At 43.6% G+C, this 27,294-nt stretch overlaps 1 protein-coding gene across 5 annotated transcripts in view; it reads right to left on the minus strand.

Annotated features, from left to right (window-relative positions):
- Positions 1-26,968, minus strand: part of KCTD15 (potassium channel tetramerization domain containing 15) — a 42,672-nt gene extending 15,704 nt beyond the window's left edge. Inside the window, exons 1-3 of one of the 5 annotated variants that reach the window (XM_061458519.1) lie at positions 26,836-26,968; positions 26,373-26,499; positions 20,926-21,101 (exon numbers count right to left, since the gene is read on the minus strand). In XM_061458519.1, coding sequence (XP_061314503.1) covers positions 20,926-21,101; positions 26,373-26,375 — 179 coding nt within the window. In that variant the 5' untranslated portion in view covers positions 26,376-26,499; positions 26,836-26,968. Of the gene's footprint in view, positions 1-20,925; positions 21,102-24,676; positions 24,702-25,374; positions 25,462-26,372; positions 26,605-26,835 lie in introns of those variants that run through there. The other 4 variants (XM_061458520.1, XM_061458517.1, XM_061458521.1 and 1 more) reach the window with 4 other exon arrangements.
- Between the last annotated feature and the right edge of the window lie 326 nt (positions 26,969-27,294).

Here is a 27,294-nt window from a genome sequence, read left to right on the forward strand (position 1 = left end):
TGGATAAGTGGCCATACAACACCAAATGTTTTAGCAAAGCAGCAATCAGTGGCCAGTGCAGCATCTGCAGTACTGCCTGTGGGACCAGAGTCCCACCACCAGCAGTCCTGGGGATCAGAGTCTGGCAGAAGAAAAGCAATGTGACACATCTTTTATGAGCAAAGAAAAGGAAGGAAGACCTACGAGACCTGATGATCAGCTGGTTACAGGACCAAAATCAGCTACATCACCCCAGCTTTCTCCATGTCCTGAGGAGCAGGCTCTGCAGAAAGCAAACCAGGCGCCTGCTTGCCTGCTGTTTCTCCCGCCTCTCCCCTCCAAATGCCTGGCTTCTTTCAGAATGCTTTGTCTTCCCATGAGAAATAACCCAGCTGAATATATGTTCTTGAAAGGAAAATCACAGGAGACAAACAGCAACGACCTATTAAGTAACTGAGTCCATCTCTCTCAGAGAGCAGCATTGTTCCCAACTGCAGAGTGTCTCGTGTTTCAAAGTCGAGTCTTATATAATCCTGCCAGTGAGGTCTCTTCCATTTCCCAGAGAGAATATCCCACAGCCTGCTGGATTTCACTGTCAAGTCATCCCTTCGACTCAGCCATGCAATCCTGCTGTGTCCTTCACTGAGACCAGGGCAGGGCTGTCTTCTGCCATGGTAACAAGCTCACCAAACCATACCAAAAGGCAATGGCCAGCACTGCCGGTGGATGCTGCAGCTGCAGCCTCACTGCCTCCATCCTTACAGCAGCACCACCCCAAGGTTTTTGGTCCAGCAGTGAGGGAAGGGATTGCAAGGGGAAGGCATACACCCACCCCAGCAATGGGAGGAAGCAGGTTTGCTCCAGCACCCTGACGATGGGAAGGAGCAGGTCTGCTCCATCACCAGTGCTGGTGCTTCCGGTTGCGCCTCGCGCTCCATGCCTCGGGCTGTGGGTTCATGCAACGTGGTGAGATTTGCTCTCAGACTCTGAGGCTGCACCTCAGCCTGATCTTTTAACTTGCTAATTTATTTGCAGATTAACATGACGTTTATTTCTAAATTAATTAACTATGGAGGTATTAAATAAAACTGGACTTAGCAAGTCCCCACTGAATTCAGCTAAAAAAGCCTTCCTGCCCTCTTAAGCAAGTTCCAGCTTTTACTGCCTCCTCTCATGTCTGTCAGCAATCAGCTAGTCTGAGTTACTTATGAGAATAACCAAATGCTCCACTAAACCCTAATTATAATATGTTTACTGTTTTTCTTCAACTTCTAGGTTTTCAATGATATCAAAGAACATCATTCAGTTCACACTGCAGCATTTAATTTATATAATCCCAAATTTCAGTAAGCCTCCAGTAATTATTTTCCTTTTTGTTGTTATTTTAGGGCTATTTGCCTGAGATGGTTAAATGTATTCCCTTGTACAGTGTTAAATTTTATCCTAGGAGCTAGACAATTTGTTTCCTTAGACATACACATGAGCCAGTGTGCTGTGAGGGTGAGACTGAAAGCAGAGGGAACACTGATCAAGCAGCTTAAGATTCAATATAGTACACTTATTGAATAAATGTGGGTAGCTACTGAAAGTTTTGAAATCTTACAGCTCAATAAGCTGGGCTGTGGCTTCAACCTCCTCCCCTTCGGTGCCACTGCCCTGTGAAGCCTGTTGGGCTCTGCCACGCGTATGGAGAAAGGTCTGCCAACAGCGACAGGGCGCAGGGAAGACTGGGTAGGAAATCTTAATGGGCTGCTCTTTAATGCAGTGAAGCTTTTTTTTGGTAATGAAAACAAAACATGAATTTTGAGGCCTTTGTGGAGTGCCCTGAGCTGTATTTCTTCACCAGCAAAATTACTGCTGGGGAAGAAACTTGCAGAGTGTTGAAAGACTTAACTGCCACCCCAAAAACAGAGTGATGAATAGTTTAAGGATTTATTTGGCATTTTTTGGGGCTGCTATGTTCCAAGAACCAGCTTTGCTGCAGCGTGTTGTAACGCTGCGCACAGGAAGCGCTCTGGCTTCTCCCTTCTTGACAGGGTAAAAAATACCTGCAGAAAAGTCCATCAGAAAATGTAACACTGCAAGAGCACGAAGTGTACTCAAACAGCAGCTTCGAAACGAAAGTTCTCCCGACAGGCGTGCAAAGCCAAGGAAAAGAGTACAGCGCCCGGGGGCAGCTCTGTAAGCCCCACCAGGACCTGATGTGCTCAATGGGTGGATCTTGGGCAGCCAGAATGAAATGCTGCGCGAAAAGCATGGAAACAAAATGTGTGCAGGCAAGTCAGCAAGTGCAAGGGAATGGGTATGGTTTTGCACTGTGCAAACTTGTTAGTCCTCAATCAGAAATGAGGTACCAGCCTGGCTGGCAGGCTCAGGAAGCTCCAGCGCCCTGCCATGTGATGAGAGCTAGAAGTTATGGGAAGCTTCACTTTCTAATTTTAAAACCATCTTAAAACTTCTGTCCAAGATTTAATCTCCAGACAGGAACAGACTGAGCCAAGATCAATCCTAGCAGTTGCAAGCCTAAGGATGCAAACTTGCCTTTCTATTGCCTCCACCTCCCTGGCCAGTCCTGCAACGCTCACACCATCTTCCCAGTGCATGGTCTCTTCCCAGCCATCTATCCCTCCTCCTCAGTTCCTCTGCCCTCCCAGCAGTGAGCTCTCTCTGTGCTGCTGCCCACCCCGACCCCTGCAGGATCCTTGTTCCGGGCCACTGCTGTACCATCTCCCAACAGAGCAGAGCCCTAACAGGGTTAGTGTCCAGCCTCCAGCTTAGCAAGCATCACCAGCACCTAAATCCTGTCTGGATGCTCTTCCCTACTCCTCCCAACACCCAAAACACAACCTGTTGATCCTATTTCTACAATTTCTTTGTGCTTCTGTTGTTTCTGCTAAAGGCTTTTTACATTTTCAATCATGTTTCGCCAAAACGCCAAGGGGTGAGTTTCTACCTTTGTACTGATTTTACTATAATATTAAGATCTCCTTTTATTAGATTAAAAACAAACAATGCATACAGCCAACCCACAAGGACAAGGGTGCCAGTAAATTCTTTTCTTAGTTTCTTGGGCAGGGGAGGAAGCTGCGTGTGAGCACCTACCGATGGCTGCTGCTACCCACAGCCCCCAGAGTGTTGGCAACTGACTGTCCATACGAGCTCCCTGCAGTGCCCATCAAGATGGGAACACAAGGGTGGGCCTGCAGAGCAGAGACTCTGGCCCCCAGAGCAGAGCTCACCACACACCATCTCTTTCATAAACTCATCCAACCCCATCTTAAAAGCACCCAGGGCTTTTTGCATCCCCAGTTCCCTCTGGAGCACCCTCAAGTCTTCCTGAGACCATCACTGCACACAGCCACAGGTCTGTACCTCACACACCACTGTCAGCGGGTTTAGTGGCACTTTGGGATAGGTTTGGGGTGGAGTGGGTTCCTTTCTGCTTTGGGACAGTTTAGCCATTTTCTTGGCAACTCTTACAAAGAAAGAACTTCTGTTTTCTGTTCAAAGGCTTTACAGGCTGAGAGAGCTGGGCTTGTTCAGCCTAGAGAAGAGAAGGCTCCAGGGAGACTTTACAACAGCCTTCCTATACCTAAAGGGGCTAACAAGAAACCTGCAGAGGGACTTTCTACAAGGGTGTGTAGTCACAGCACAAGGGGGAATGGCTTTAAACTGAAAAAAGGGTAGATTTAGATTAGATATTAGGAAGAAGTTACTCCCTGTGAAGGTGGTGAGACACTGGCACAGGCTGCCCAGCAAAGCTGTGGCTGCCCCATCCCTGGCAGTGTTCAAGGCCAGGCTGGATGTGGGTTGGAGCAAGCTGCTCTAGTGGAAGGTGTCCCTGCCCATGGCAGGGAGTTGAAACTGGATGAGCTTTAAGGTCCCTTCCAACCCAAACCAGTCTGGGATTCTGTGAGTAAATCTGATTCCAGAGGCTTTCAGACAAGCACCCAGTATCACAGGACCTGTGGGACAGCCAGCAGTTGGAATGTGGCAAGTACAAGCAGAGCCCTCCTCTAACGAGCCCAACCAAAGGGGAGCTACTGTGGTTCTGTCCCATCCCACCCACCCAGCCAGCACAGCAACACCGTGTAAGTAAAACACTATCACAATGTTGCATTAAAAGTATTAATTTAAGTAATTACATGATTAATATTTAACTGTTCAGTGATATTTTTTGTCATTCATAATTTAGTTGTTTACATTTATTAAAAATTGATTCTGTAGACACTCTTCCTGCCCAATGTCAAATCAGCAGGGAATGCACATTTCAGCAAACTGTCAGCAAGATGTGTCTCTCTCCTAATTTTATGAGAGGAGAGGAGAAGAAGAGAGAAGCGCACCCTCCTGCTCCACTCAGTGCAAACATGCAGCGAAGCTGGTAGAAGCTCTGCAGCAATCCCTGCCTTCTATCCGGTGGCTGTCAGTCATTCTTGGCTGTTGGGCTTTCCTGTGGAGGTGGAGGAAGAGGTGGTTGTGGGAAATGCCACAGAGAGGAGGAAGAGGATTGTTTAGAGCTGGGACACTGAGCGTGACCTGAAACTGCCCCATGGTACATGTTAGCAAAGCATCCCAGGTGCACAAGCAGAGTCATTGCTGCTGAGCACAAACAGTGCTGCTTATCTCTTAAATATTTGCTCAAGGTGTGTAGGATAGATACTGTTATCTGCTTGGAAAAGAAAAAATGCTGTGAATTGGAGCAGAGGTGCTTGAGACTGGGGCACCTTAACACTGTGCCTGGCATAACTGTGTTACAAGCCTGTACGTCCCATCACAAGGAAGTAACTTCTGGGAAAGAATGGGAAAGCAGCTAGAGCAGTTGTGCCTACCCAGTGCCTGCATGCTGTGAGTCAGCTCTTTGCTGGCACTGCTGCAGCCCAGTCACAGCAGCACAGTCTGGGGCAGGCATGGGACAGTGCTGCCAGGCCTTCACAGTACTGGTTTTCATATTCCTATTATTTTAACTGTAAAACTCATGGGGTTTGTGCACAAGTTCTCAGCAAACTCATGGAGAAAGCACCTGCAGCTGCTCTCCCCAGGGATTTATGTTAAAACACCCAATGCACTAGAAAAAAGCAGGCATGACTGGCCAGAGGAGGACAGGGATAACCCAGCTGAGCAGCAAGCAGGTGTCTTCTGCCTTCTGGCCTGACAGTACTAATGAGGGAGGGATGTTAAAATATGGTCTCTGCCAGGACACAAGCTCCCTCACACCCTGTACAGTGACAAACATGGCTAAAAGTTGCATCTGGCTGCAGTAGGTTTTCTGATCTGCCTCAATTTAAAACTTCAGCTATAATTAGCATGAAAATCCATAAACAAAGGTCTGTTGTATAGTTATACCATACCTTTACACCCTGCTACCTGACCAGTGGTTTTAAGCCCTTCTCTAATTATAGGAAACTAGCATGTAGGAGGGGCACTGTCTGCAGTTCAGGCCTGTGCACAGATGACAGGCTGCACAAACTGTGTGGGCTTCAGCATTACGGCTCTGCCACAAGCTCCCATTTTAATCCAAGGTAACATCTTGACCACCTCAGATTGCTTTAGGCATGCACTCAGACTGGAGGATGCTTCAGCTGGGGAGAATTTTGTTTTAAGCATCTTCTAAATGTTTTATTTGTACAGTGATGGGGAAAAAGCATGGGGGGAAGAGTGTCAGTCTTCAGCTGGGAGCATAAACTACTGCTCTGCAAACTATGGTAAATCCAAGCAACCATGTGTGCTTTGGGACCAGTTCATGTGCCTGAAGACACAGAGAGATGCTCCAAAGGGGTTTTCTGGCATAAACAAGCCCAGACCAGGTACTTCTCCCACCACTCCTACAAGATGAGGGTGAGCACCCGCATTTCAGCAGAGCAACCTCAGATGTCCAGCACCCTCCAGGAACTGCCTCACACTGTGCAGGCATCGCTCAGCCCTGGTCCCTTCAATCCTCATGGCACAAGTGATATATTCAAGTGTTCAGATATTCAAGTACAAAACTGACATATGAGAACTAAATGGAGACACTAAAGCTTCTAGACCCAAAGCCCCTCTTCTCAATCTGAACAAAAAATGAGTAGGGTCTGACCTCAGCAGAGATGGAGGAGGTAACACACAAGGTTTATCCATCTCCAATTCTTATAACCTCCTGTTCTTGCCTTCCAGTACTGATCCCGGTATGCCAAAGGAGATTTTTTGAGCCATATGCTCACTTTGCAGTGCTTTTGAAGGATATTGCACTCATTAACTATTAAGCACCTGAAGGAACTGCAGGATCTATTACCTAGATTTAATACTTCGTATTTTGCAGCTCAGGCTAGAATATCTATTTTTGCAACAATCAGAGCTAGTCTATATAGTATCAACATGTATTTTTACAAGTCAATAATCCATAAAGAATATTATCATTTACCACACAGAATCAGTCTTAGGAAGTTTTAGAAGGACTTTTTTTCTGTTCTTTATACTATCACTAAAAAGCAAAATTAGATATGTAATGGATTTTCTAGTTAAGACAAAGGCATAGACAAGCATGTCTTCAGTTCTCTGCTACTATCAATTGAAGGCCACTGAAGCAACAAGTAATACAATCCACTGAAGTGGAAATTACCTATTACTTTTGAAATACCACAGTGCATTCATGGTAAGGATAAGAGATCCTAAAGTTCCTTCTTTTCCACCTATTGTTAACAGCCTATCTCCACACTTAAGACACTTTGGCAGGTGACTATGATACATAAGTTTATGGAAATATGTATATATATTTAGACCTTAATACAGAACACTTATTTTTTAATTTGTAGAGACAGTATTGCCTATACACAAATCAGCAGTTAAGACAAGAAATTGGGAACACTAATGCTAGCAACAGAAGCCAGTGTCTTTTCCTGCATTAAAAAATTGTCTTGGCAGTCAAGAGCCACGCTGGTCCTGCATCCATGCAGCCAAGCACCCCATCAGGTCTTGAGGGTGGAAGAGGAGTGCTCAAACAACTACAATGAGCAGACCAGCAACTAAGAATTGGAACCCCCATGAGTTTTCCTTTCAACCCTTTCCATGCCCACCAGACTTACAAGAATATTAACATTAAGCCCTTTACCTCACTGCAATAGGGAGATTTTAGGCCCATCAGCACTGGCCACTCATCCCAAATTTATCAGCAGCATGTTTGTCTCCAGGGTCTGCCTTCCACCACCCATTTCACAGGGAGTCAACAGCTCAAGAGCAAAATGCTGCTTAGTCCTGAGTAATGGTGGCAGAGTCCAATTCTCTGTCAGGCTAATGGTTATAGTTTGCCTTATGAAAATAGCATTTGTCTATTTCAGTGTGTTATTTTAACAGCTATAAAAAGACTTCATTGAAGAAACAGTTCCTTTTATGTTAATTGCTGTATTACGAATCCTTTTCGCTGCATTTGGCCTGTAACCACACTTATAGGCAGAGTACATAGACACAGACAGAACAGCACTTATCACTACACACACTAGCATCCCACTACATTTATTTAAGTCATCAGTCAGAAAATGCCTTGCTGTGCTTAACAGGAAAAAAAAGTAACTTTCAGATACAGTTACAATTTGCACCTCTCCATTAAAAGTTCCCTAGGTGCTTGTTTATCCTTTGTAACAGGGACAGTGACAAACATCCCCCCATCAGTTTTTGATGCTTAACCATACTGTTTGCATTCATTTGGTCTGGCTGAGCTGTTTTGGAACAACCATCACCAGAACAGAGGCTTTGACCATGGAAGGTGTGCAGATGTAAGGCAGCCCAAAAGGAAGCAGAGAGGCTGCAGTTACTGTAGTTCAAGACAGGCCAGTTCTGCCACCCCTGTTCCTACCAAGCAGTAACTGCTTGGGGAGAGTAAGAAGGTCAGAGTCTGGCTGACTCGCATATTCTTAATAAAAGTAATCAAATAATATTACAATGTAATACAAATCCCCAAAATACAGAACTTGTTAACACTAGAAGCTAATTACTATTCTTCCAGTGAAATACTCCTAAATCCAGGTAACTGCACAGAAGCTCACACGTTCCTGGTAATACTTAGCTCTTTGGGAATCCCTCTCTATTTTAAATCATGGACTTACACTTAAAGAAGCACATGTTAGATGGATTTCTAGTACCGTAATTTTTTCTGGTATAAAGTTCAGGTTACTTTTACTCTCATGTCTTTTACTTCATTCTAATTGACCTTTTGTCTAAATAGCTGGTGAAGATTAAAAATAGTAATACAAATTCGTACTGCAAAAGTATTCTGATTTTATTATGCCATTGTGTTGCTGTTCTGACTTGAGCTCTGCAAGGATTCTTAGCCTTTCATGTTTTCTCAACAGAGAATTTAAACTAAATTTTGGCTATGAAAATCAATGCAAGAACAAAAATTCTTTAATCTAAACAAACTTCTAAACTAGCATCTTAGTTTACTGAAGTGTTCCCTAGTTTCCCAAAAGTCCCAATCCTGCAAGAACTGCATTTCACTTCAAAATCTGTGGGAGCAGTGAGCACTCAAAAGAATGAAATTGTTAATACATGAGAAGATGCACAAGTCAAACAAAACATGCCTGCCTATACAAGCCTTTTCTTGCTATTCCTTTAACCATCCCTTCCCCCTAAATCATGGTACTTTGAGGGCCCTGGTGAGGACAGAGCTGCATCAAATGCCAGCTTTCTTACTGCTCACCTACTTGCTGTAACATCAAGTGCAAGCTAACAGTATTTTTACTAAGATTTGCAAATCTGACTAGATCTGGACATTACTTACATTACCATCACCCTTGTACAACTGGGAAGTTGAAAAATATATAGATACTAGTTGTATTTTAAGATAAATGGGCTAAATCCTTGCTCATTGAAAGAGCAAAGAGCAAAACTCCCACTGGGACTGGTTGAAGGCAGGGAAAATTTCAAATGTAACTCACTGATTTACCTTTCAGGGTGCGGGTCTGGCCCTCTGCATCCTTTGCATGTGTGGGTGCTGTGAAACCAGCATGTTCCAATACACAGCAGGAGAAAGATGGATAAATACTGAAGGGCTGCACAATCTTTCATAAAGTGTAAATAGTGACAGTTAACACATTCACTTTGGAACCCGCTGCTCCCGTAAACAGCTAGAATATTTACTCTGCTTGAGCCGCCTCCCTTCACTTCTGATCCCAGACATGCAAAAGCTGAGCAGCTTTTTCCTACAGTTCTTTCATTTTTCTACAGTTCTTTTTATTTCCACATCCACAACACAGACTGTCCAGGACTCTGCAGCACTGCACCATCTCGGATGAGCACCCTCAGTGCCCGCACTGACCTCTGCTGCAGTGGGACATCTTCATACTGAGAACAGGAATGATACCAGCCTCTCTTGAGTATGATAAATGAATAATGCTCCTGTTTATTCTTATATTTGATTAAGTTGTACCCAACATACTTTTCCTGGCTGGTCATTTAAAGAAACTGAACACACCAAGAATGATTTGTTAAAGAGCTATTTTGAAGGGAAAACAACCACCAAAGCCCATATACCCACACGAAGTAGGAAGACTAGTGTAAGAGTTTTTGCTGGTGAGCCTGAACTGCTGGCAGATGCAAGGCAGAAGCAAAGAGGAATTTTCAATAGTTTTCTGTTCCTGTAGCTGGAGAGCAGGGACAGAGAGGAAGAGACCCACTGACATGTCCACTGGGAAGAGCCTGGCTCCATGGCCAAATTCCAGCAAAAAGAGGGAGCCCGTGTCTACTGACTATGGAGAGGGAACCCAGACCTGGGAAGGAGACAGTAATACACCTGCTGCACAGAGGACACACACAGAATTAACTTTGGTAAAAACTTTAAAATAGTAGGAAAATATTAACTTTTGGATTGATGAGATACTGAAAGCTGAACCTGGCTCTTTTTATGTGACTGCAAGAGATTCATTCTTAAATACAATATTATGGTCATGAGTTTGATTCTGGTCCCAGTGAAGTCAAGGCCAAAACATCCTCTGATTTAATTGAAAGCAGAAGCAGGCCCCTACTTTAACACTCATGCCTGAGAACAGAATACAACTGCATGTGAACAGAAGCAGAAATATGTTTGGAACTGGTTACAAATACATGAGTGATTCCCCTCTGCCCCCCCTGCAAGATTAAAAAGCCGTCGTTGAATTCTTCAGTCAACAGCTGTATTATGTACTACTGGTCCAAATTCAGCCCTCTTTTCTTTCCAGACAATCCCAGCACAAGCAGAGGACCCTGTTTCTCTGTTGTCATATACCAGCTCTTACGGAGTTCCACTAGCCAAATTTGTCCTAATTCTAAGTTTCACAAAGGCATACCATGTGCCCCAAATGCCAAAGCTGCAGCCTTTGGTATAAACTGTCCTGGTACAACTTGTTGGCATAACATAGTACGACACCAAAGAGGTTAAAAAGAGTCCCAAGTGCCTGGTTTTCACTGTCTGCTTTCTCAAGACAGATTTGCTGCTGCAAAAGTGTCTACCAGATCGAAACGGATTACCTGCAGCACTGGCATCATCTGCACTCCATTAGGAGAGCGGCATAACAGGAGCCTGCCTTTGGACTGGGATTCCTTCAGCGTTTCAGCTTTACGGTACAAATATCAGTTTCCAATGCTTGCCAACTGATCCCTAGAGTCTGACGAAGAGTAACGATGCAAATGCCGCATAATAGCTTCCCAGCATCCAAGTGCAGGACTCCTTTCAGATTTTGCTTTATGTGGTCCTCAGCAGACAAAAAAGCAGCAATTTTAGGCTTTGAATACATATCATACTAGAGTAGAGTGAAATCAAGACAGTACAGGTGAACACCGCAATACCTCTGCTCAGCCTCTGTCCTGGTACCTAGCTCTGACAGGCAGGCAGTCATCACAGTGACTGCAGCAATAAGGAATGCAACCGCACACACACGTGAAGCTAACTGCCATCCTGCCTGGAGTTTCAGGTGAGAGTAAATCAGTTAGAAAAAAAGACCAAATCCCTCTAAAATGTTTGCAGACTGTCATTTCTTTTTTAATCATCAAAAGATCGAATTATATGCTAATCACAGAAGATGAGGTGAAGGAGTAGGCAGGCTAGCCGATAGAGCATGAAGAGGAGTTTATAATTCTGGAGTTTAATTCCAGCTCTGCAGCTTCTCCCAGCTATCAAATTGGTTTAGGAGAACCACCAGCCTCATGTAACTCTGTATCAATGGAGTTATACCAGGGATGAGAGTGACTGACAATACTTACTGTTTCAGTCACCAGATTATGTATTTAATGTCAGTACAGCACAAGGGAACAAGCTGATGTGCTGGAAGCACTAGGGATATTGATCAATTTATTATTCCATGTACCAGAAAAACTTGGCAAAGTTCTTGTGGCTAGCAGCACCACGGAGCATGACCTGCTTAAGCTATAGCCTGGCATCCTCCACACAATCCTGTTACTCTGCTTGAGAGATCTAGCATCCCTCATGCTTTCACACAAGAATCCTGTGTATGCACACCTGCATGTTTCTTCCATTTAAATATGCACCTTGCTCTTAAAGATTTTATTAGCCCAGGAATAGTTTAACTCTGATTCAGCTGAACCCAGGACAGTTAATACAGGTACAAATTTGGAGTAGCTCCTTCAAAACCAGCAGTCATCTCTTTCAGAAGGCCATCTGACCAGGAAGGACATGTGCTGGACCCGTAAGTGCATGATGCTTTGTCTTCATTTGCCTGTTAGTTTTGAGACTCAGTGTTGTGGATACCTAGCAGAAGCGTTTTACTACAACGTTCAGCTTCTCCTAACTCCTCTCCACACATCACACCAGTATACACCCCTGGTATAACTCCACAGAGGTCAACAGGGTTACACTAGGGATTATTTTGGCCAGGTTTAATTATTAGGCCAGTTTTCTAAAAGAATAGGACTTATTTTGTTTTCATTTAATCTTACAGTAAAATTCCCATAGGACTTATTTTGTTTTCATTTAATCTTACAGTAAAATTCCCATTGACTTCACTGGAAGAGAGGTTTGACAAAACGTATCAATATCCAAATCACCTCTATTTATTTCAGTGAAAGTAGGCAAGAAATTAATACGGTCCAATGTATTTTTAAATGTTAGGTTTCATAAATGATCACAAGCATGTAGGTCACAATATATACACAGAACGACACCTACAACAGCCACCAGTGGGATCATTAAAATAATTAAGTTAGGCCTAGAGACAAATTCATTTCATAACATCCTCCCTACAAAACAGATACCCCCTTACTTCATAATCTAGGGAGTCCATTTTATAAACTTCTTAAGTAGTTCATGAAGTATCCCCCTAAGCAGACTTGGTCTACTTGCTTTTGCAAGGGTCTTTATAAATCAGAAGACAAATACCAGTGTATTCAAAGACCAAATATGAAGACATAACCTCATTTGTACCTCATCTGCTCCACTGGTCTGGTGGCTACCTGTGACCTCAGGACACGATTTCCAGTACAAAGTTACCAAATCCACATCTTTACATAACTCTTCTCCCTATGATGAGTGAGCTAGTCACACAGAGCATGAAGAAGCCATCAAGAAAAGAGATTCCCCTTTGCTTTAAGTGTAAAGCTGCTACAACTGTGAACCTGAACATAGGTGCAGTAGTTTACATTGGCAGGAAACAGCCTCCACTAACAGCACATAAAAGGAGGAGACATGTTGCTTCCACACATTCCATGGGAGTGGTTTCTCAAAGTATGCTGCTAATGCTTTTCATATTAACATTGCGAAGATGACTGCTAAAAAATATTTAAATTGTGCTGCTGGCACCAAAGTGCCCTGTCAGGTGAGTGGTAAGTAAAAGTTACAGGAAAGAAATGACAGAGTACTTGACCAACTAACCTCAGAGTCTCCTAGAGTGGTAAACAAAAAAAAAAGACCCACAAAAAATTGAATTTTTGGTCTCTCCATCAGCATTTCTGTGTGAGTTTTAATAAACCAGACTAGTTTACAACCTGTTGTAAGCAGGAAGGGTGGAAATTGCTAATGTGCTTAGTGTAAATCAGCTAGAGTTGTGTTACCACTGTAGAAGAAGAAACGGAAGAGAAGAAAATGAGACAAGGTCAGCTAGGTTTTGCACCAATGGTACTGGAGACACTGTTAAATGTTTATCTTCTGGACTCCTCTCAGAGGCTGTAAGTGACATTCCTCCTGACCACTGCCAGGCTGCATGGAGATACCTGTTCTTCCCTTCCACTATCTGGGCTAAGCAAGCTAGTATCTGAATAAAGAATGTGCAGTTTTCTCAGATTCAGGCTTTTTGAAAAGCCTGTGCCAGGCATAGCACTATAGCCATAATTTTAATCAGACAAGTGTTGATTTGCTACCCTCTCCACTCTGTGACTATCTTGGTCTGCCCCTTCCTAGATGCCGTATACCCATTTATGTCTAGAACTCCACACAACCCAGGCTGTAAATGCATATGGAGAAACAGTAATTTCCCAAAATGTGTTCATGAGAGACTATCTAGGCAGTATTTTCTTCTACATTTCATCAAATATTCCAAGTGGACACACAAGTAAGTCAGACATCAACAGGGCCCAATGTCATCACCCAATTACAGATTTGTACTCCTGAAAGGTAAATTGCTTTCCTCTCCAGAGCCTGCATGCATTCCCTGGGCAGTGCTGTGCTGCGCAAGGCAGTGGTGAAGAAGTCCAGGAAGTAGTAAACACCTTTATCACAGCAGACAGCTTAGCTCTCATGTGGCTCCCTACATGCCAGCTAGTAGGAGATCCCGGAGAGGTGGACACAGGCACATGTGAAGAATTAGTTTCCATATAAACTCCTTCCTCCCGTCTCCCCAAGTCACTTCAGTGACTTAGGGTTACAGGGACTAGTCTCCTTTACCACCAAAGCCAACATTGCAGCTGTGGAACAACAGCCCTGGGTAACATGTGGAAATCTGCTATTATGCTGAGCTTCATGGGCTCTGTCAGACCCTAAATCCAGGACTTTTTCTCATTAGCGAAAGCTAGAAACAGGGTATCTAAAATCGGCATTCCCAACTGTAATTACATCCCTGTTACAGATTGTTTTTATTTTCCATAGATGCCAAGCCACGTGCCCCTTCTCTGGCACAGGTCATGCCCTCATACTCACAGATCTAGGACCGGTGTGACTCCTGCCATAGTGGCTCTGGCCAGCCTGCAAGAGGAAAGAGTTTCTCACCTCCACCCACTGTGCTCTGCCCCAGGGGAGCTGTGCTGGATGTATCCTAATAGCGATGTTCATCTGCCCAAAGGAACGAACACTTTCCCCAAAGCTTATCAAAGTGCTGCATGGACTTGTGCAACCTCAGCCACACAGCACCTATACCATAGTGGCTTTGCAGATGGGGAAAGACTCGTTCAGCAGCCTGGCAATCTGGCAATACAATTTCCTTCGTTTGTGCCAGCTCCATCTCTGGTAAGTGCAACATCCACAGGCAGGCTGGGGGGAGACAGAGGATGGGAAGGGGAAACACCCTTTTTAAGAGTTTTTTCCTTAAGGGTCAAAATTCCCTTGGAAACCGAAGAGAGATTTGCCCAGTCAATAACCAAGTAAGAAAAACTCAAAAGATTTATCTCTAAATTGCAGGTGCGTGAAATGAAACTGAAAATTATTTTAATCTCCGTGAAAATTCTTATGTTAATTCAAAAAAGGCACTGCACAGAACCAAAACCTCTGGTTTTCAGCTCCTTTACTGGTTCTCATCTGTAGCATACACCTGATTGCCTTAAACAACGGCAGAGCCCCAGGGAGCCCTGGCAGGCTCACCCCTCTCTGCAGAGCTGCTACGCTGGTGCGTGGCGTCCTTACGTGTGGGCAGTGATTGTGCACTATGTCCATGACCTGCACCTCTGAGCGTTTGTAACATGCAGGGAAACACACTGCTGACTCTTCAAGTGTTTTGCTTTAAAGTCTGTGTATGGTTTAAGTTCACAATACCTATTAAAATTAGTGAGCTTTAACACTGCAGCTCACACGCAGGCACATTTTGTAGCCCTTTGGCTGAATGTAGGCTGCTGGCTCCTACTCAGAAACTCTGCTTTTTAGGTAATACACAACAGTTCAGAACCTGGTGTCACCCCACAAGCAGGGTGGTCAACAGCTGATCTCAGTGGGAAGCACAGTACCTTAGGAATGGTGAAAAGTGCCATAGCAGCACACTTGCATACATCCTACACTGTACTTAAACCAGAGTCATTTAGTAGGTGTGCATGGATGAGAGAGGGACTCAGGAGGAACAAGACACTATACGGATGCTGTGAAGGTGAGCAGTGTGGAATGGCAGTAGCATGGAGAGGTTTGGGAGACACCTTATTCAAGATGAACTCTATTAATCTGCAGTGGTGCAGGACTGCTGTGGCACTGGGCTGGCAGGAGGCTGAGCTGGCCTGACAGCTGACACGGGTTCTGCCCTAGACCAGGATCCTGCATTTGAACACACCATGCTTTCACAGGCACCAGCAATCTCTGGTTATGAAGAAATCTGGTCTCTGCTTAATCCATCTGAGTCCCAGTGTTTTCAGGACTGACTGACACTCTAAACTGCCAGCATGGGGCAAGTGACAGAATTTGCTAACTGGACATTGGGTTTGGGCAATAACATCAATAATACACATATTTAATGGGAAATTAACAAATACAACTGCTACAGTGAGTGACACTGGATTGATCCTACATGAGCAAGAAATACGAGATGTTCTCAGGTATGCCAAGTCTGAAGAATTATATAACCTAAACATATATAAATTAAGAATTTCCCTGTTCTCTCCCACGAAGCGCAGAGCAGGAGCTGGTACAGAGCCCTAGTGTAAAAGATGATGTGGTAAATCTGTCTTGTAGATCTTAATAGCAAATGTGTTTGAGCTGTACCACTGTATCTGGCTATACTGGGTCAGAAATCGTTCTGTCAGGCACAACAGAGGGGTCCTAAAAATTGAAGAAGAGCATTCCCCTGACCTCAGTCCAGCCCAGTGTGGCTGCAGAACAGGGGAAAAGCAGATCTCAGGTGTCAATGCTGAGCTACAGCAACCAGAAAGATGGAGGAACTGAAGGTAAAAGCAGGAGAATTAAACCTCGCAGATTCCTACAGAGCATCTGGAATCACAAGGTCATCCTTGGCAGGAGAGCTTATCCGAGAGTGGGTCTATACAGGAACGACAGTTTGACAAGAAACACTCAAGAGGAGAAGATGTGCTTTAGGAGACTCCTTTTGACCAAAGAAGTCCATGGGTTCAGAGGCAGGGGTACGCCTGGAAAACTCTACTATGTCTTATTCCTGCTTGCTTTTGTCATAACTAATGCCATAAAAACTATGAGTTTTATAAATACATTTTGAACAAAAGAACATACTTATCTTTAATAGAGGGTTATGCAACAAATACTAATTCACCAAGAATGTAAGGTAAATACATTCACCTTTTATACCAGAAAAACTGACAAAGAGCTCACAGCAATTCTCTGAGTTAAAAACACTATTAAGGGCTGCAAAAAGGACAGGCTTCTAATGAAAAATCTTGTTCTGCTTTCTAATAGGAATTCAAAGTGATATCGAAATTTCCAGTGAAATTGAGAAGCTGGGGCTTGCTGTGTTAGACTGCAAGTCTGCCATCGAGTTCAGTAAGACTGAAGGATCTAGTAATGTCTTTGGGTATTCTTGACTGCATGTTAGGAGCTTGGCTTTTGGTGTGGGTTGGTTTTTTAAATGTAATAATTGTCTCACTCCCTTGGATAAATACACTTTGCAACTTGCTTCATAGATGTGCTAGAGGTTTTGCAGCCTTTACAATCTGTCATATAAATCCACATTCAAGTGTCAATGTGTGAAGGGGATACTTTAGAGGTCCTCTGGGTGAAAACATGAATGGAATTTCTAGAGAAAATGCTCTCAAGGATGAAAAATTTGTCTACTTATCCAGTTACTCCAGAAATAAGATGCTGATGGTAAGAGTCACTAGACTAAATTCAACAGTGGATTTTTCTTTGTACCTGTAACTCAAAACTACCAGAATTAGGAGTTTTGGTGGAAAAACTTGCTATACCAGTAAACTATTGAAACCAAGCCTCAGATTCTCTTAAGACAACATCAGCTCCCATGTGCCTCCAAAGCTTGTTAACTTTAATGGCTATTTTGGGTATGCACAAAAAACAGCTTCAAGTAGCTAAAGAGGGATTAATATTGTTTCTTAAGTAATTTCTGTGACCACCATCATTATGCTGTTGTTGATCATAATTTCTTCTATGCTTTTCATTTTTCTTGCCTTTCACCCTCTTTCTTGTGTTTCATTCAAAAAGCCAACTGATGAGACGTGTAAGAGCAGTGCATAAGATGAGCATAAGTGGTTTAGAAACCATCTTTGGTGCTGGCTGTCTAACCCTCTTCTTTGTCACACCAGTTGGGCACTGCTCAAGTTTCCCCCTTCTTAGGTGTATTTATGTAGCCTATAAAAAATTACTAGAAAGAGGGCCTCTGCCCCTCTTAATGCCTCATCTGGCACCCTTCACTTATGCAAATCTAATTAATGGACAAAAGCTTTTCTCTCAGCAGCTGCACTAATACAAACAACACCAAAGGCTGTCAAAGTTGCTCTGAAACAACTCTGGAATCACTGAAATGCAAGAACTTGCCTCTGACTTCATATCACCAGCCATTCACTCACTCACGTACGACTTCCAGAATCAGGTCCTTTCTCCAAATTAGAGCCAACCACCTAACTTGGGAACAGCCAGGCAGAGCCAGCTGAGTGGGCTAAGCACAGTCAATCCTAACAAATTACAGTAAGAAATCTACCACGCTGACTGCCGTCAGCTGTAATTTATATCATACCAGAGGGGTGACTGGAGAGCAGGCATAGGCAGGAACTGGTCATACCTATACTTGCTCCCGCTGGGTCTGATCTGGCAAGCTGTTGGGAGCTCTTCTGTCTCTTCAAAGTCAAAGCAAACTGAGTTTATTCAGGACTTCACATGACTGGACCTCCTCAAAATACTATGGAGTATAAACATGATTTGACGATTTATTTTCTTCTGTTTTCCATTAGCATGTGATGTCTCTGTGTATGCACACCCTAACTGTATTTATACACATGCTCACAATCTGTATGTGTCCTTTAACATTCATGTACAGTACATGCTACAAGGTAAAAGCCTACTTAGGATTTTGGAGCACTGATAAATAGACATTGTAACAGAAATAAACAGGAAGCGTTATTTCCACAGCATCCAGTTTTAGTGGGTACAAACTACATGTGACTGGGGCTACGATTTAGCAAAGCACTTCAGAGTATCAGCTTACATCTTTTGCTGAAATACAATGTACGAATATAATTTCTTAGATTTGGAGTTTTAAACTCACCCTTAAACCGAGAGTTTAATACGCTAACCAAAGTAACCCAGGAAGCTCTGCGTGGGATGAGTATGGTCACACCTCTGTCTGTGGCCATGCATGTTATCACTGACCACAAGCTAACAGTACTCGGCCATTAATTAGAATCATAGAATACTTAGGATTGGAAAGGACGTTAAGATCATCAAGTTCCAAGCCCCCTGCCATGGGCAGGGACACCTCACGCTAAACCGTATCACCCAAGGCCTCATCCAACCTGGTCTTGAACACTGCCAGGGATGGAGCATTCACAACCTCCCTGGTCAACCTATTCCAGTGCCTCAGCACCCTAACAGGAAAGAATTTCCTCCTTATATCCAATCTAAACTTCCCCTGTTTAAGTTTTAACCCAGATGTCTTGCTCAGAAGAGCTATTGCTTTCCTCCTGCACCTGCGACAGACCTGGGATTCCTCTCCCAGCAAGACCTGTGAAGATAAGTCTGTGCCTTATGGAAGATACACACCATGGCAGCAAAGCACCATCAGGAGCTTCAACCATCCCCACTGAAATCAATGCAAGTACTCTGCCTGAAACAGGAATGAGAGCAGGCCAGACTTAATGGGGGGTAACCAACCAAGTCTACTATGCAGCACTGCAGAGAAACAGATTTCACATAAATAAATTAAGGGGGGAGGGGGAGGAAACAGATTAAGGTGCACCCTTCGTAATAACTTCATAATGTATCTAGCAATATTCCTACTTGGGATGCTGGATAAAATTGTCATCTGAAGATTTCATCCTGTAAGCTTTTACTCCAGAAAAAAACAGCTTTTGAGCAGCTGAAAAAGCATTCAACCCTCATTAGATAACACAGCAATGGAAACAAAAGACAGTAAACAGCAAAATATCAGGCAGCACACTAGCTCTGGTCACGATTTTGTACTTTCAGTTTTAACATAGTACAAAATCTTAAGAAATACTCTTGTTACTACAAACGGGAGGTTTTAGATCAATACCCTATACTATTTAAATAAAATCTGTGAATTTATATATATTTTCCCAAAGCTTCCATAACTGAAGTTTTCATTAAGTCTGATATAGGGCATATTTTAAAAATGCTGTCAGCAGTGATATTTTAAAATGTGGAAACAGATGTGCTACTTTATTACAACTACTGAATCTTCCCTGTATTTTTTTATATTATGAAGTATTTGTCTGCTTCTCTGCTATAAATCTCTCCCCACTGAACAGATTTCTTCTCTATGATTAAAGCAGTACTACACAGGCATCACTAAACAGGCATTGTCCAGAAAAATCATATTGTTTGGCCTGATCATAAAATATAGGTATTTCAGTAATTGTTTCTTTTCCATGCAGAATTTCAGCAACTCCCATTCCTTAGAATGAAATCACAGCCATATGCTTTATGACATCAGAGGCATTTCAAGGTGTGTCCATAAATGTCATTTATTGCTTGGGAACCTGCCAAATCTGCAAAAATACCTCATTCTTTTAAAGGAAAAATCTTCAAATGAAACTAGAGCTTCACACTGGCTGTCATAGAAAACAAAACAAAACAAAACAAAACAAAAAGACAAAAAAAACAACCCAAACCTGTCCTTTATGAAAAGGCCATGCAGGTAGCAAAACCTCTGGCGATGAAACCTGCTGACCTGGGCTCTGGTTTGGAGTCAAGAGTGCCTCCTTTAACCAGTCTGCTGGGCACCCTGACACTGCACATCCACACCTTCTCTTGGTTACATACGAGGCACTTGCCTTTCTGAAGAACAAGCAGTCTGAATGATGAAGAGCTCAACTAGTTTAGTGATCATAACTGTAAATCAAAATCAGGTAGGTCTTAATACACTGCTCCAATGACTGTGCTTTAGCCATTAACACAGCAGTTTCTTCCACACTATCAGCACAGAGCTGATACTGTCCAGGATCCCCCACCCTTCACATACCCAGTGGGACTGGGAGCACACACAAACATACTTTCATGCCGCACCTATTCGTAATTGGGCATATATGGAGTGTAATCTATGATAATGTTGGCCAGATCTAAATAAATCTTGCCAGATATGTCACCAACCTGTCCAGCACAAATCAACTACCTTTAAGCACGCAAAGATTCAATCCTGTCTGCAGCTAAGAGCAGACAGAGTGGGTCAGCTGTGTGGCCACTACGCACAGGAAATGACCACTGACAGTGAGCCATACAGCTACCACTGGCGTTAGGATTTTGGCTAGCCAACAGAAGCATTCCTGAGTCCCAGTATAACAAAGCTATACAGTTTTCTTAAGGAAGGAGAAAAGGATTTCCCCCCTCTAAAATATGAAAGAAAGATGTTTCCTGGTACAGTTGGAAATAATCTAGAGCAGCACACCAACAGGTGTTTCAAACACAACGGCAGAGTGCAGAAGACATTAAGAGAGAGAATGAATAGACTCTCTAAATAATACATAAATTTTACAGGCTTTTTTTTCTGTAGAAGCCCAGTGAAGTTACTGTATAAATCAGAAACTAAATTATTTATAAGTGGTGAATAAATCGTATTTCTCATTGAAATATTCCTCACAGGTACATGCCTCTCTCCATGCAATGAACAGAAATGGGCAACGAGTCTGAAAACACCAAGGTCTTACCTGGAATCTGGGTACTTCGTCAAGGTAGCCAGGCTGCTGGTGTACATGTGTCCTCCTACATCGATATGCACAGGAGCATTTGACTTGGTGAGTTGCGCTGGGAGAGGAATTCCTTGCGCAGCCAGAGGAGAAACCGGGGACCGTGTTAGAGACAGACGGGACATGCTTCTTCCCTCCTGCAAAAGGAAAGAAAAAAAGAACAGTTTCTCTTAAATCTACCAGTGTGTTACCTTTCTTTCCAGTGTGATCACAGATCTAATCAGATCATTTTTGCATCTGCCTGATCACATATTCAGTTAACAAATTATTGCCACCACTGTAATTAAGTGTATTTGCATCATTTTCTTCAAAGTACCAGAGGGGAAGAGAAAGATGCTTATTAGCAATAAGAAATCAAGAAAAAAAATTTTCAAGGTGTCAGCCTCAAGGGGCATAAAACAAACTGCAAAATTCTAATTAAAGGTCGCGGGCTTATGTGTTAGATGTGAAATATCCCCTGACATACGAATAACCAATTTGTGAATCGGGATTCAGGCGTTTTTGCAAGTTTGTCTCAGTAACAAGACACCTCTAAATTAGTGACTTCCTCAGTACCTAAGGCATTTAGTTTATACATGTAGTAAATTTCACATCAAACTAAGATCAATTTTCTGGTTTACTTTCAATAATGGTGAAATAAATGTATGATTTTCAGTTAAGCCTTAATATCAGACATAAAGAACTAATAAGCTTTCAAACCGAAAGCAATTAATACCTGGAAGCAGTGAAAACAGGAAGGTAAGTAAACTGACACATGCTTTCATGGCAAGACACGTGAAAAAGTACTGTACAATCTGGCATGTGAAATTACAAATTCAACAATCCACCTAACGCTTACTACCCTGAAAATACTTGAAAATTGGTGAAATTTCTGAATTGAGTCCAAAAATCCTCAGCTGATGTACAAGGCAAAAAAAACACCACAAAATACTGAAATGTCTTAAAAATGAACAGGACAACCATTGCAAAAGAAAATTCCTCAATTCTCTTCTGGAAGAAAAACACAGCTTATTCGGCATGAAACGTGTGTCTCAAAGCTGATTTCAGTTAAATCAGTACAAACAGCATACGTGTCAAACAGAAAAAAACCCTTTTATAAAAGTTTAAGAAAATATCCATCCATTCTCCCCCTTATGGGTAAAGCAACATACGCAAAACATTACAGTTGAAGACATTTCTGAATATAATCTAATTTTCTTGGTATTTTGTTCTGCAAGCATGCTACCAAGCACTCAGGCTCTTCCTTGTATCTGACAAGCACTTTACATGCAGCATGGCAAAGTGAATTCCCATTTCTCCCGCATTACTTTGACAGTCTTTCTTAGAAATCTAAAGCTGGTCTTGCCTTTCTCTTAGCAGTATTTTGCACAAGATGCCTGCCTAACCCACTTGATGAACATGCAATCAGCAAAAATTCTTTGTAAAACAAAACAAAACATCTAAGCTGTATAGAAAGGGAATGAGAAACGTTAATACATCTGGACAGCTTCACAAAGTCACTGCACCATCTCCATTTACTGTATTCCATCTTGGTTAGCTCCTGAGAATTTCCTGAATCTACAGCACAGAAATACATCACCCCATTATGAATCCACATCCTTTCCTCTTCAGAGGCTGGACGGACATCTGCACTGAACACGAAGCAAATACCAACTCTGTCTTTAGGACTTCTGTGTCAGCCGATGCAAAGTTGGGCATTAACATTTTTACTACAGCACCACCTTCAAGGAAAGTGATTGAATCCTTTCATGGCTGAAGATGTTGCTTTCTTGTTTCCCACAAGAGCCTGTTGTGGGCAATCTTCAATATGTCATAGAGCATAAATAACAGAACTAACTTTTAAGAACAACTTGGTGTGTAAGTACCTGCAGTATTTTAGCAATGTGTTTACTAATCTGTGGGTGCCTCATCTGTCTGCCAACACAGACAAAGGTTTTTGGTTGGTTTTTTTTTTTTTCCTTACCAAAGAGCACTGCAAACTCATGTTCACTCTCTACTCCTTCACTTAAATGAAAGGGTCAGAAGATCCAGGCTAAATGTCAACCCTGTCTTTCTTCAGACCCTAACCATTATCACTAATGATAAAGGTGCATGGTACAGAGCTGCCTTAGAAATATATCTCATGCAGTTTCACAAAACAAGTGCCTAATTAGGGCTTATATGCACCCCTTGTTACAATTTCCAAACGAAATCAAAGGACTTCCAGTCTTCTGTAAAACATGTCTTACATTTAACCATTTGTCTTGAAACACAGACTTCAATTTTAAAATATGCACAGATAGCTAAAGATCAAGTGATCTGAATCTATTTGTGCATATTTAAACACCGCTGCTATCTTAGGATTGTGTTTAATGTTAGTGTACCAGTAAATTCCTTGATCTGTAGAGAGTCTGAGATTCTCAGTGAGGCCATACTCACACAGTAGATATTTAATTTATACTATTCACTGGAGGGACCTTTTGAACAATCCTCTGCTTTTGGCATCTCTCAGCTAGAGCATGTGTTGAAAAAACACTTAATTATAGAAAATCACTGGAAAGCTAAAATAGTTCTCAAACTTTTATGGCTTTTCGTACTTACTGAAGGTGCCACTGGCTTTCTGGGGGAGAGGAGGAGAAGGGGAATTAAAGTAAAGGCTTTTCCCCTGGTTGGAGAGGATTCATATTAAAAAAATGAATCCTATGTTTTTATTAAAGTTGTGGAATTCAATCATTTTCGTATGAGCAAATTATCAGGGGCATAACTGCTAAGCATCACAAGAAGGGCTCTGAAAACACTCTTATTGCTCAAAAAAAAAATTAAATCCCTATTTCTCAAGGTATCGTAACCCTATTTCTAATGACTCCTTTCTCTTCTTAATGCGAAATGCAGCTAAAATTCATCACACTGAGTAATGTACTTACTTTATGCACAAAGCAAAATCCTAAATGTATTTATCCAGCAAAAGTCTTTATGCACGTATTCTCTAATACTGATGTGAAAATTAAAACCTTAAGGGTAAATATCACAGAAACACTAACAAACTTCATTTATTAAACCATGTAAAATAATCCTTGCTCCTAAGTCGCCTACAACAGCATACAGCATCCCAACTGGTGGCATAGGCAATAACCCTGCTCTAATAAGTAACACAGAAACCTGCTGAAGGCAAAATCAATAGAGCCTGATTCCCAAATTATGTGAATATTTAGTTTTTCCAACATTACACACCAAGATCTTTCAGAGCCAGCTTATCTTTTTCTGCCTTTCTAAGCTAACTGCATAAGTACTGCTTGTAAAAACTATTTGCCCATGCAAAGTGAAATAATCACAATGCCATGCTCATTTACACACAAAATGATTTTGTGTCCCATTGTGCTCACAGTTGTTCAGCTCTCTAGGGGTGATTAAACTAGCTATGCTGCTACAGCTTGAGATGATTTCACTGAATCGTTTCTCCATGAAGTTGCTTCTTTGCTAAGCTGTTATTTTAACCATAAAAGGTAAACAGAAGGCAGTTGTAAGAGCTCCATTCAGCTCCGTGCCCAGGGCTATAACCCTAGGGCAGAGAATGCTGAAAGACTGCAGAATTTTCCAGGGTGTTGCCTTTCTTGCTCTAAAGCCTTTAGGAATACTGTTCATTTAATACACACTCTAGATGATACATTTCAGATCCTACTAAAAGAAAGACTTCAAAAGTGTAAGAACTTTTGGGCGGATGAAGCTTTCCCACCTCTGCACATAGCTCGGGGCCATGGTAACCAATACTGCTGTTGGATGTTGGGAAAATACAGCAGGAATAAACCGTGCAGAGCAGACATAGAGGGACAAGGGAGGTGAAAGGTTGCAGGGTAGAAACCGGCAGCAGGCTGGAAGGGGCAAAGAGAAAAAAAGGGAGAAGAATGAAAAAGGAGGCGGCTCGGAAGGAGGGACAAAGTTAAATCAAGAAGCAGGCACTTAAAAGACTACAGATGGGAAGCAAGACTAATTAAGGATGTAAAAGCGCTTTGTTTCTAAAGTTTATTGTTGCCAGGATAAAAAATTAATTGAAACTAATGCTGTTATTCACTCGCGCAGTTTAATTCCTTCATGCACATTTAGGACGTTAGCTGAGAACGGCAGGTTTAAGGACCTGCCATGAGGCAGCCCTTTCCCCCGGGGGGCCAGGGCCCGGTCCAGCTTCTGCAGAGCCCCGGCTCACGCTCCCCGGGACTGCTCCCAGGCCGAAGTCAGGAAAGAGGAAGGGGAGGGAGCTGTCCTCCCCCTCTGCCCCTCGAGACCTCCATTCCCATGCCAACAGGCCCTGAAGAGCTCCGGGGTAGCCTCCCCACGCAGCCCAGCACCCCGGGGCGGTGACCGGCTGCAGAAGTCACCCGCATGGCAGCGCTGGCGCGACTGGAGGGACACGGCGTCTGCAGACCCGGCAATTACCTTTGTCTCTACACACCCAGGGAGGGCGACCACTCGGGTCTGCCTCTGGAGCCACCCCGAGACAAACGCTCACGCCGTGAACCGGGCCTACAGACAAAGCGGTGCGGGGGGGGGGGGGGGGGGAGGAAGGGGAAGGGGGTGGGGGTCTGCAAGCCACGGGCTCCAAGGCTCCAACACTAAAAGTCAGTGAAGGTTTGTGCGCACACCTCCACACCTCCTCGCTGTTTTCCTCAACACTGGACCGAGTGACAGAGGATATGGTGCCCAAAACTTTTACGGGGGGGGGGGGGGGGGGGGGGGGGCGGCGGGGGCAGCTCCCTCAGGAAATCTGCCGGAAAAAAAAAAAAACCTTTAAAAAAAAGAGGCTTCCCCCCTTCCCAACCCGCCTATCTCCAGCCTATTTAGTGCAAGTTTCACGTCACCCAAACGCCTTTCCAGGCGTGATGTCCAGGGAAATCACCAGCAAGCAACGCACCCGGTCACTCAACTTCTTCGTTTCTCTTTTTAAACACACTGTGTGCCCAAAGGTAAAATTCAACCAAAAAAAAAAAAAGGCACAACATGGCGTCCTTTACTTATTCCCATATAACAAGAGAGGAGATGTCTTAGATGAATGCAAGGGAAAGGGGGAAAAAAAAAGAAAAAGAAAACCACCAAAAAGCCAGCCCCGAATCCCCGCTCCTGCACATTTTCCGCGCAGCCAATGGTGGTGAGCATTAGCCAGGCTAATGTATTAATTTTGCAGAAGTGTGCCACATCGCATGCAGGAGCAGAAATGCAAACTATAGCCTAGAGTGGTTTGAAGTCTACCCCAGACCAAGCCTTCCACTCTCACTGGCGCCAGAGTTTCATTCACAGCCCGCCCGTCTTTTCCATACGCGCCGCTCCCCATTGTCGCCCGCCTTCCCTTTGTGCCGAGCCGCCCCGTCGCCAGCCCCCGCTCCCCGCTCCGCGCTGCCCTGCGCACCGCCCGGCCGACCCCCGCGGCTCCGCTGTACCATGCGAGAGCGCGGAGCGAACCGTGCTGCCTCCGCCGCGCTGGGGCTTGGCCGTCGTCTTCAGAGCCGGGGCCGGGACGGCAGCGCGGGCACCCCGGGCCGCGGGGCTCCGCCGGCGCTGCCCATGCTGGAGCGGAGCAAAACAAAACATACACACACAGACGGAGACACGGCGCTATCAAAGCGGAGCGGCTGCAAACGGGTCCTGTAGCTTTAAAAAAAAAAAAAACAAAAAAAAAAACAACAAAAAAAACCGCCCCTCTGCCGCTTCTCCTGCGGAGCCAAGACCCGAGTTAGTTTGAAGAGGCACTTTCCAAAAAAAAAAAAAAATTAAATAAAAAGGAGGAGGGGGAAGCGGGAGAAGGCGAGAGCGCAGTGCGCCGCGATGCAAGGCGATGCACGACACGGCGTGCACTGCGCGCTCCGGCCCGGGCAGCCTCGGAGCCGCCGCCGCGTTCCTTACCTTGAGCACGGAAGAGATGTGCAAGCCCCCCTTTGGCTTTGGGCTCTGTTGGGTTTGTGTGTGATGGGCTCAGCTTTTTGCTTTTATTACTGTCTTTGCTCCGCAGATCCTGCTGTGATTATTATTATTATTATTATTATTATTATTTTTAAAGCTCCTCAGTCTCTCCTCTCCCCCCGTTTTTGCTGCTGCTTTTTCTATTTATTTTGTGTGTCTGTGGATGTGTGTGTGTGTGAGGGGGAAAAAAAACCTTTAAATGAAACTGCCGAGGCTGTTATGAGAAGAAAGGCAATAATCCCGTCTCTAAATAACAGAGGGAAGGGAGAAGAGGAGGAAAAAAAGCGAATTCTTGCTCAGGGCTTTGCAAACGCCTGCAGGGCAGAGGATTAGGCTACAATTAGCTCAGCCCTTTGCTCTCGCCCTAGCTAATTTTGCGATGAAAATTGGATATTTTCCCCA

Source organism: Pezoporus flaviventris, unplaced genomic scaffold (assembly GCF_033815535.1).
Source record: "Pezoporus flaviventris isolate CSIRO_AGI_PZ_B2104156 unplaced genomic scaffold, CSIRO_AGI_Pfla_v1 ptg000027l, whole genome shotgun sequence".
Taxonomy (NCBI): Eukaryota; Metazoa; Chordata; class Aves; order Psittaciformes; family Psittacidae; genus Pezoporus; species Pezoporus flaviventris.